This window comes from Hyperoodon ampullatus (assembly GCF_949752795.1).
Source record: "Hyperoodon ampullatus genome assembly, chromosome: 17".
Classification (NCBI taxonomy): domain Eukaryota; kingdom Metazoa; phylum Chordata; class Mammalia; order Artiodactyla; family Ziphiidae; genus Hyperoodon; species Hyperoodon ampullatus.
This window is the reverse complement of record NC_136930.1, coordinates 59611149-59622608: the sequence shown is the minus strand read 5'-3', so window position 1 is coordinate 59622608 and position 11460 is coordinate 59611149. Positions and strand designations below refer to the sequence as shown.

General features: G+C 40.9%; 1 protein-coding gene across 2 annotated transcripts in view; it reads right to left on the bottom strand.

Moving 5' to 3' along the window:
• Window positions 1-1186: 1186 nt before the first annotated feature.
• Window positions 1187-11460, bottom strand: part of DEPTOR (DEP domain containing MTOR interacting protein) — a gene marked incomplete at its 5' end in the record, with an annotated part of 151916 nt that continues 141642 nt past the window's right edge. For both annotated transcript variants that reach the window (XM_079722703.1, XM_079722704.1), the window contains one exon: window positions 1187-1703. In XM_079722703.1, coding sequence (XP_079578829.1) covers window positions 1575-1703 — 129 coding nt within the window. In that variant the 3' untranslated portion in view covers window positions 1187-1574. The remainder of the gene's footprint in view (window positions 1704-11460) is intronic.

The window sequence follows — 11460 nt, the reverse complement described above, 5'->3', positions numbered from 1 at the left end:
AGACTTAGTTTTCAAGTCTGAAAAATGGGGGGCATAATACCAACCTTGCTGGGTTGTGATGAGTATGAAAAGAGAGAATGTATGTAAAGTGCCACAGCGCACAGCCTGGCACAGAGTTTAAATGCACATACACATGGAGATGATAACATTTCTCAAATGTAGATCGACAGTATTAATGCTAGCCATCCTATATTACTTCAAAGTCCTATTCTCTGACTAAAGCTACAGATCAGAAAAGTTGGACTACCAGAAACATATATATGTGGTATCTTTAACACGGTATGTCCATTCTACCAGTACCATTACATTATAACCTATCACCAAAAAATGGCCAAGGTACAACATTCATATTTTGTTACTACAGGATAAGAAAGTAACCTTGTCATTCAGAATGTATTATATGAAAATAAGAGGAATTGAGCATTCCCTGATTCCCTAATTTGGCACGTTGAGCTTCCTCTATACAGCAAGCCCCAAAATGCATTCTCTTTGAGACCAAAAAAAGAAACACGCATATATACAAGTGAGCTGAAGAGTTACAACACAAGAAGTTGCTTTTGGTGAAAAATAATCCTGCCAAATAAGCAACATGTCATGTCCTTAGAATATGTCACACTAGAAAGCTAGTGAAAATTCAGGCCAATAAGGCAATTTAGTTTCAAGTTTTATCATATATGGGCCAAGTTCTAGAATACTTCACTTAAAAGGGGACAACTTCAAAGTGAAATCTTGCCAGAGGCGTGATTTTGAATGACATGTGTATATACAAACTTGTCTGTTTCGACATTCAACATACTCAGGATTATTTCTAGAAAGCTGCTGTTGCTGACTGATAGGCTCAGAAAGAGAAAACAGAGCACATAGTTTTAAGTAGTTATCTCCCTATCTACCCCACCCATACCATCATAAGGTTTTTGGTTTTTGACCAACGCCATAACTGAAAACACATGTTAAGTGAAAAGTTGATACTAAAGGCAGGAATTAAGAAAAAGTCAAAAATTTGATGGCTTTTAAGCACTGAATGATATAGAACCTTCAAAATGCTAATTAACAAGTACTATTCCTTTGGATGTTGTTTTAATTTGAAATTTGGTGAAATCTAGATCCTCTAATAAACAGTTCCATGCTCATTTGGTGACAGTACAACTTCAAGTCTGTAAAAACTACTTTATTGACTCCTGTGAAGGGGATTTTAGCACATTGCTGTCTTGGCAAGAGAAGCATTTCAACAACTTTCTGCAAACTAAGATATAAAACAATGGATGAGAACTGCAAATGGAAATTGAGTGAGGCAATGCTACTATGTAAAAAAAAAATCTGTTTCTCAAACATTTTCTACACTGACGTAAGTCTTTTTTTGTTGTTTTTTTTTTTTTTAAAAAAGATGTATTACCCGGTTCTTCCACATTCAACAGGGAAACAGTGTGTGAAACTCATAAGATGTGTATGTACGGAGAAAAGATCTGTATGTCCAAAGCCATCCAGGTATACAGAAGTCTCGTCATTGCAGAGCTTTGTGTTGTTCTGCCTTTGATCCTCCGCAGGCCACGGGATGGGCTGGGAGGGCTGCCCTCTCAGCACTCTAACTCCTCCATGACCTCCATCACAATCGTCCGTGGGCCCGTCAGAATCAGGTTGCTCACCGTCCGGTAGTCAACGTGCAGTACGTTAAGCCCATTTACAGAGACGACGAACTGACAGACCTAAAGGAAGGACAAAGAAAAAGCATCTCTTGAATTCCCTAGCAGTCCAGTGGTTAGGACTCCCCGCTTCCATCTGCAGCAACATGGAAGGACCTAGAGATTCTCCTACTGAGTCAAGTAAGTCAGACAGAGGAAGACAAGTATCATGAGATATCGCTTATATGTGGAATCTAAAAAAAAGGGCCTACAATATGGCACAGAGAACTCTACTCAGTACTCTGTAATGACCTATATGGGGGAAAGAATCTAAAAAAAGAGTTGATATATGTATATGTATAACTGATTCACTTTGCCGTACAGCAGAAACTAACACAACATTGTAAATCAACTATACTCCAATAAAAATGAAAAAAAATAAACTATGCAAATTAAAAGAAAAAAAAAAGCATCTCTTAGAGCTCCTGGTTTTTCATAGACCTAGAATAAAGACATTGTGTATCTTTAACAGGTAACTTCCTACATTGGTACCCAAGTGTACCCAGTCAGCAACTGCAATTTAACAATTTCCAAGAAACTATACTTTTCCTGGAAGGCAGTATAATAGAAAAAGCATTTGGTTTAGCGTTTTACCAACTTGGGTTTAAATCCTAACTCAGCAAACTTATTAGCTTAAGCTAGGTACTTAAATTCCTGAGCTTCATTTCCCTCAGCTCTAAAATAGGGATGATTAATAATCATAATATCTACCTTATAAGATTGTTGTAAGAATTAAATGAGGTCAAGGACATAAAGCTTCTACTCCAGTGCTCTGAACCTATGGGGTACTCAATACTTTGTCATAATCACAGTGTTTGTGGCTGTTACTATTCATTTGGACTCAGTTTATAGCGAGATTCTATGTCCTCATGTTCCCCAGTCTTCTTTTATACCTATTATTCCTGCATGATTATTAATAGTTTCTCCTTTCACCTGCCATGGTGTTCCAGTTGAGATGATAAATTCCACACATTTCCCTATTTCCCATCCTTACGAAAACGGATGAGGCCAACAAAGGTCAGCTTTTAAACTAAGTGAGTATTAGTTTACCTATGATAGGACAGATAATTACAATAAAAAATTTAAAAAGCATTATTCAGTAACGAGCAGCCACTTTGGATGTGTCATACTGAACATAATACTGACCACAGCTACTGCCTCAAACGGAGGGGCTTCTCTTGAGGTTGGTGGTGGCATCAGATGCTGGGTACTTTCCATTTAGCTGACACGGATTAACAGATGGTATATCTGTTGTGTGTCTGAACAGTGCACACTGGACAGGAATGATTTGTTTATGTCTCTCAAATAGAAAAATGGAGAGATACACAGATCTCCAGCTGTCGGTGATAAGTACTTCTAATCAGCAAAACAGAATCAAACAGAATATAAATCTGTAAGGTGCTTGGCATATAGTAGGCACTGGTGGTGAGCTGAATGATACCCCCAACCCCCAAAGATGTCCATGTCCTAATCCCCAGAACCTGTGAATATATTAGTTGACATGGCGACAAGGAATTAAGGTTGCAGATGGAACTGGACTGCTAATCAGCTGATTTTAACATAGGAATTATCCAGGAGGGCCCAATGTAATCACAAGGGTACTTATAAGAAGGAGACAAAAAAGTCAAAGGCAGAATTAGGAGATGTGACCACAGAAGCAAGACTGATGTGAGGAAGCGGCTAGGAGCTGAGGGATGCAGGTGGTCTCTAGAAGTTGAAAAAGGTAAGGAAATGGATTCTCCCCTCAGAGCCTACAGAAGGAATGCAGACCTACTGATACCTTTATTTTAGACCCTTTACTCCAGAACTATAAGATAATAAATTTGCGTTGTTTTAAGTTACCAAGTTTGTTAATTTGTTACAGCAGCAATAGGAGATGAATAAAATAATCAATACATATCCATTGTTGAATGAACTGAATGAATAATGTATTAAGCAAAAAAAGCACAATTAGGATTGAGCCTGAAGGATTTCTGGCTTCTTATAAATTATTTCTTCATTTACTGGGAAAATAAGAAAATAAAAAGAGGGACTTCTCTGATGGCACAGTGGTTAAGAATACACCTGCCAACGCAGGAGACATGATCCCTGGCCTGGGAAGATCCCACATGCTGCAGAGCAACTGAGCCCATGTGCCACAACTCCTGAGCCTGTGCTCGAGAGCTTGCGAGCCACAACTACTGAGCCCGCGTGCTGCAACTACTGAAGCCCATGCGCCTAGAGCCCGTGCTCCGCAACAAGAGAAGCCACCGCAATGAGAAGCCCTCGCACCGCAACGAAGAGTAGCCCCCACTCGCCGCAACTAGAGAAAGCCCACATGCAGCAAGGAAGACCCAACACAGCCAAAGATTAAAATTAATTAATTAATTGATTAAAGAAAAAAAAGAAGACAAAGGGGAAGGGACAGAAGTTGGGGGGGGGAAGGAGATGGCTGAGGTTGATTAAGTTAATGGAGTTGTTTTCATGGCTGTTAGCTTCCAGCTCTAACCCGCCCCCTTCCTTGAGGGAACAGAAGCTGCAGCTGTGGAGAAGTGTTATCCTTATCTTATAGGAAACCACCAGAAAAGAAAAACAAGAACCCACCAGAACTGGTTAGAACCAGCCAAATCCAAGATGGCAGAAAACCTGACCTTCAGGAGACCCTGAACCTCATTATACGCTCATTGTAATATGTTAGCATGCTAAAGGACACACCCACCAATACCATGATGGTTGACAATTGCCATGACAACAACCAGAGGAATCCATATTAGGACTGAAAAGGGATGTTGCCCCAGTTCTGAGCAAACTACACGCCTGTTCTCAGAGAAGTAATGAATTCCCTCCCCCTAACCCCTCCCCTCTATATCAGAGGTATCCCAGCCCAAGTCTGGTGAGAAGGTGATTTGCAAACTAAGTTCCCGATTCTCCATTCTCTGGCCTCTGAATAAAGCTTGTGCTGTTTCTGTCTCAGCGTCGGTTTTGTTTTTGGCTGTGGAATCCAAATGGACAAAGAACCTTCCCTGCAGAGGCAGGGGGTTCTGGACAGGGCCAGGGCCCAAGTGGGGGTCCGTCCAACCAGTTCGGTAACAATGTGTCCCATATCTGTGTTCTCATCATCATACTTCTTTAAGTGTAATGTCTTAAGAATTAAGGTGCACACCTGCTCCCAATTATTTATTAATAAATTAATTTAGGGTTGACAACACAAAGAATGTGAAAATACTACAACACTTGAAAATCACTGTTTCCTTTTACTGTTCTCTGAGTGGGTAATATCAATAGAAACTCAGATACCATATTAACAAATATAACAAATATGAAATATAACTAATATGAAATATAAATTACATGTTATATTTTAAATGTAAGTATGAAATAAAATACATAAAATACTGTATTAAGTCTAAAGATATCTATACCTATTACTTAGATAAACCAAAAGTGGAACTTATTAAAAGGGAAGCTGTGTATCTGTGGAAAAGATGAAGGATTTGGAATCCAATGATATGTATTTAAGTCCTAGGCTCCTTTGCTGGATGATCTTTTTTTTTTTTTGGCCGCCGCATAGCTTGTGGGAATTTTAGTTCCCCAACTAGGAATCGAACCCAGGCCCTTGGCAGTGACAGCAAGGAGTCCTAATCACTGGACTGCCAGGGAATTCCCTGAATGATCTTAATAAAGTCATTTGCCTCTATGCCTCAATGACATCATCTACAAAAGAGAGGTAAAAATGCTTATCCTCACAGGTTCAAATTAATGAACTGAAAACCTTTTTGCAAATACCAAGCCCTACACCAATACTAGCTTCAATGAACTTCTTTCCCTTTAAAAATACCCACTTTTTTCAAGGTCACACGCAAAACAAAATGGAAAGTGGACAGTGGAAAGCACAGTGGTTATTTACTCAATAAACACTCACTGTTGTCATAAGCCTCAATATTTTCCACTCCCCGACTTTAAAATACTATGGTGTCGGGCTTCCCTGGTGGCGCAGTGGTTGAGTGTCCGCCTGCCGATGCAGGGGAGACGGGTTCGTGCCCCGGTCTGGGAAGATCCCACATGCCGCGAAGCGGCTCGGCCCGTGAGCCATGTCCGCTGAGCCTGCGCGTCCGGAGCCTGTGCTCCGCAACGGGAGAGGCCACAACAGTGAGAGGCCCGCATACCGCAAAAAACAAACAAACAAACAAAAATACTATGGTGTCATTCTCCATAAGGAGACCGACCTCTGTTTTTCTTTTCCTGTTCCCACAAATCTGTCATCGTGAATTGAGGACACTTTTTTTTTTTTCCCGTCAGAGCACATCTTGTACAGAATCAGCAGTTCTCAACCATGGTTGAAGTCATAGTCAGAATCAAGGTCACGCATCATTCAGGTCAGAATTCATCCTGAAACCGGCTACAAGTGTAATTTGCAGGACAATTCAGCATGAATTCAATGTAGACATTTGCTGGAGTTTTGTGTTTTCTACTCTAGCATGCTCTTGAGCCAAAGAATGAGAGGAATTCCACCCCCACCCAACCCAGAGTGTTGACTTTAGACCCGGGTCCTTCTTTTCTCCAAAGGGATGAACAGCCTTTTTTTTTTTTTTGCGGTACGCGGGCCTCTCACTGCTGTGGCCTCTCCCGTTGCGGAGCACAGGCTCCGGATGCGCAGGCTCAGCGGCCATGGCTCACGGGCCCAGCCGCTCCACGGCATATGGGATCCTCCCAGACCGGGGCACGAACCCGTATCCCCTGCATCGGCAGGCGGACTCTCAACCACTGCGCCACCAGGGAGGCCCTGAACAGCCTTTTTGTGTTGCCCAAGGAGAGTGCAGAAGTTGCCTGGTAAGCTCACACTCTAGCTAACCCTTCATAGGCTCCCAAAGATGAGACATGTCTCTTCATCACTCAGGGATCACCTGCAGCATTTAGTCTCGACCAGAATTGTATTCTCCCTCTCCCACATGGTGTTGGTTTCAACTGACCAACATTTAAAAATTAGAAAATTTTCACATAAAAATCTAGATTCTGGCTTCTCTGGAACAATCTGAAGATCTAACAATACCAGGCCTGGATGGCCACTTGACAATGGCCCCATAGGGGCTGCCCCTTCTAGATGGGCACACGTTCTCTCGTTTGCCGTGGTCCTCACCACTTCCTATTTTTCTTACACTTAGCTGAGAGACGTTTGAGTCTGTGATCCCTGATCTGGGGCCATCAGAGAGAGAGCTTAAGAGAGGAAGGCTTTGGTTCTTCAAAATTAATGGACCCCAAATGTTTAACAACTGATGAAAGGGGAAATAAAATTTGGTATATCCATACAATGGAATATTATTCAGCAATAAAATGGAACCAACTACATGTTAAGACATGGCTAAACCTGGGAAACATTCTGCTAAGTGAAAGAAGCCAGTCCCAGCTCTGACTCAGCCAGGTGATCACAAGGTAAACAATAGATACACTTACAACCATTCTGTTTTTCACTTTCAATACAGTATTCCATAAATTGTAAGAGATAGTCAACACTCTATTACAAAATAGGATTTGTGTTAGATGATTTTGCCCAGCTGTAGGCTAATATAAGTGTTCTGAGCATGTTTAAAATAAGATAGACTGGGCGCAGTGGTTGAGAGTCCGCCTGCTGATGCAGGGGACACGGGTTCGTGCCCTGGTCCGGGAAGATCCCACATGCCACGGAGCGGCTGGGTCCGTGGGCCATGCCACTGAGCCTGCGCATCCGGAGCCTGTGCTCCGCAACGGGAGAGGCCACAACAGTGAGAGGCCCGCGTGCCAAAAAAAAAATAAAACTAAAAATAAAATAAAATAAAATAAGACTAAGCTATGATGTTCCCTATGTTAAGTGTATTAAATGCATTTTTGACTTACAGATATTTTCAATTTACAATGGGTTTATCAGGATGGAACCCCATCATAGGTCATCTAGTTCTCTAGACCTGACTTTGAATCTCTTACATTCTTGATATCCTTCTAATCAATTTCTTTTTCTTTCTTTCTTTTCTTTTTAATGATAGCTGGTTTCTGTCATTGGCAACCCATGCTCATCAATACAATCCTTAAGGACAAACTGAATATCGGAGAGGTTAAGTTATTTGCTCAAGGGCACACAACTAAGTGCCTCATCTGGAATTTGAACTCCATGACTCTACAGCCTGACATAAATACAAATTTATAAAGTACAATATTCAAGTTCTGAGGAATGTAGAGAATAGTGGAAAACAACTGATTTCTCTCTTGGCTTTAACTGTTAATTAAACAGTCTGGGTTCACTCAAATACCTTGTGATGTTGATATTTAGGCTCTTCCAACTTCATTAAGAAGGTTTTTACTCAGTTATGGTTGGACTGCTTTTTGTGTCACTTAAAATCCTCAAAAATATGTAAATTTGGACATTTATTTCCATTGTTTTCCTTGAATGACACAAGAAAAAAAAAAGGTCTTTCAAACACTTATCATGCTTATATTCAAGGTAGTAATTTTAGGGTCAGGCTGTTGGAAAGACGTCATCTCTCCCTAAGTGGTCCCAACAACTGCTGTGGTTCCAGCAGTTCCAATATCCTGTTACTAAAAATGTGCAAAATGATCTAGAAATGCAGGTATTACTATGTAATGTATTCAGTTTTAATGGACTTTGAATTAGCATCTATGGTACACTATGTTCTGAAAATCAACACACAAGCAACAACAGGAAGCACACGGCCTGGGGGAAAATTATTTCTCTACTATATCAAAAAGCACAAACACACAGAACATGTGATGAACTCTGAATAGACCTACTTTAGATACCTATTACCTCCTATCTGGTGTGGGGGACTTAGATGCCACCCAGAGTGGGTAATGAGAATTTGAGTGAGGTTGTGATGCTTTTCTTCTGCTTTTAATTATCTTTCTCAGATTTGTTCTCAAAGGTTTGAACGCAATTACCTCATGTCCCCAGTTCACTGAAAAGAGCTGTCATGAGCTCCTATAGCTGCTCTGATCTCGTCTCCTACAAAAAGGAGGGTACCCTTACTTTAGAAAGAAGAGATGTAGAGGACATTATCCTTAATGAAAGGGAAGAACCCAGCCTTCATAAGTCATGGGTAAGTGATGTCTCTGAGCATCCAGGAAGTGAAGAAAAGGCCTAAAAACCAGAGCAGGTCCAGTAAGAGTTAACAAGAAGAGGGAGTCAGGACTCATACGTTTCAGGGTGTGACTGCGTTGGGATAAACACCTAGGCTGAACTCCAGGCTTCTTCCTGATAAGGAGCCAGAGCAACTAAATAATCTTGCCTCTAATTCCTCTCCCTGAGCCAGTGCTGGCAGATGTACACTAACCCTCTGAACAGACTGAGTGCCTGTGGGATGATGCAATTGCACATGAGTTCTTGTATGGCTGGAGTTCCCTCACAACCATTTGATTGTTTCAACCAAAGTGGGAGTGAGATTGAGGAGAAACACTACACCTATGATTACCGAAGTGTCTTCTCACTGCCATGGAAATCTGTATTCACCAACATCCCTGAAATGGCTGCACTCATGTGAAAGCTACTCTAGCTTTTCTCTATTTTTTTTTTTTTCTTTCTGATCTTGAAGGACAAAGAAGGATTGGAAGGTAAGGCTGCTTCAGGCTTTCCCTGAAAATAATAAAACATTTAGCAAGACAGAGACCAAGGCAGGTAAAATTTCGGAGACAGAAAGAGTCATATGGAGAAAAAAGATAGACCCAGACAGATACAGAAAATAATCAGGAAGGGCTGAGTCCTGGTGAGTAGGAGACGGAAGCTTGTCCAATCAAATGATACAGAAAGCGGAACCAAGATATTAAGGGCAAGTTAATACTTAAATTCTTAATCAAGTAGAACCCTCAGATGTATTCTAGAGATCACCCTAATCAAGCTCCCACTAAAAGCAGAACTCTCCTCTACAAATCCCTGCCAGACAACCAACCTATCTTACTTGAATGCTACGTATGACAGGAAATGCACTAATTAATGAGGAAGCTTATTTTGAGCCAGTTACATGTTAGAAGTTTCAGCTACACATTCAGTCAACATTATTTAAACCATTTTCACTGTTCAGTGCCTAAGTGAAAAGCATATCCAAATATAAAACAGTGGCTCTCAAACTGTAGTGCAAATATAAGTCACCTTTGAGGGCTTGTTGAAAATGTGAATTCTCAGATCTTACCCAAGACCTACCAAATACGACTTTTCAGGGGGTGGGCCCCAAGAATCTGCACTTTCATTAAGCATACCAGGTGATTCTGCTACAGCACAATGTTGAAAAACCAATGCTATAAAGTATCCACCAGAATTTTTTGTACCAAAAGTTAGTTTATGTGCTCATCCCATTCCTGTTAGTATTGTGATAATACATTCTATGGTTTGAGAATTAACCACCTCAAATACAAGAAGGGGGCTGACATTTCAGATTTTATTATAATTATTACTTGCCTGAAGTCTATTTCATTTTTAGAGCCAAATTTTGCTATCTTCTAGACTTTAAAATTAGTAATAACAATGTATAAAATGTTTAAGTTTAGAACTATTCTCTGAGATAATATCCAAATTGCTCAAAATGCAATACCCCAAATAACCAAACCTGCTGCCATGTTACCACACATATTTTTAAAGCCATGTGTGAGCCACCAATGTCAACTGTTAATGTGGCAAACACAGCCCACAACCAGACCTGCTGATAATGAAGCTTGAGGCTTTTTGACAGCCAAAGTATCCAAAGTAAAAGAAGACGGAGGGTGAACCAGATTAACAAAAGTCGTGAGTAGATTAAGAAATATTTGAAAGCTGCTGAAGTTTAGAAAGAAAAAATGTATATTTTGATTGTTCCTATTTCTTTAAACCTTGCTCCAAATCATACACCATGGCTTTTATAATCTGACATCAAAGGCTGTGAAAGCAACAGCATAAATACTTAAATAGAGAACTATCTTTTTATGGATGATTTTTAATTTCTTTTCTTTGTTATCCACCCTGGGAAAGCCTAGCCATTTGATCCTTATACCTGGACCACTTCTCAGGTTACAACTTGCCAGTCAGCATGGGCAGTGCTCTAATTGCTAACAGAACCACCTAATATTTTTCCAAAGTTCTTTACATGTGTAATCTTATTTAAAATTCCCAACATACCCTATGAGGCAGGTATGATTATTGTTATTATTATTTACATATCACAATCGAGGGTACAGAGAAATAAAGTAACTGGCCCAAGTTCACAAAGCTAGTAAGTGGCGGAGCCCAGATTTTGACTCCAAACTTGTATACTTAAGCCCTAGGCTACCTTGCCTCCTAAGTAATAGATAATCAGCTCCCCTAAAATTGGCACTGACACCACATGGATAAACACCTCAGTATGGTATCTAAGCACCTCTCACACACAATGAAGTTTCTTAAGAACACTGCATTTGATTTTTCCTTCTATGATCCTTGAAAAATGGAATAATGCTCACTTCATCATCATCATTATCAGGGAAGAAAACAATGGAGAATAGTAAGGGGGCATTTTTTTACTTTTAAGAATAACCCAGGGGCTTCCCTGGTGGCGCAGTGGTTGAGAGTCTGCCTGCCGATGCAGGGGACACAGGTTCGTGCCCCGGTCCAGGAAGATCCCACATGCCGCGGAGCGGCTGGGCCCGTGAGCCATGGCCACTGAGCCTGCGCTTCTGGAGCCTGTGCTCCGCAACGGGAGAGACCACAACAGCGAGAGGCCCGCGTACCGCAAAAAAAAAAAAAAAAAAAAAAAAAGAATAACTCAGGCTCCGGGCTTCCCTGGTGGCGCAGTGGTTGAGAGTCCGCCTGCCA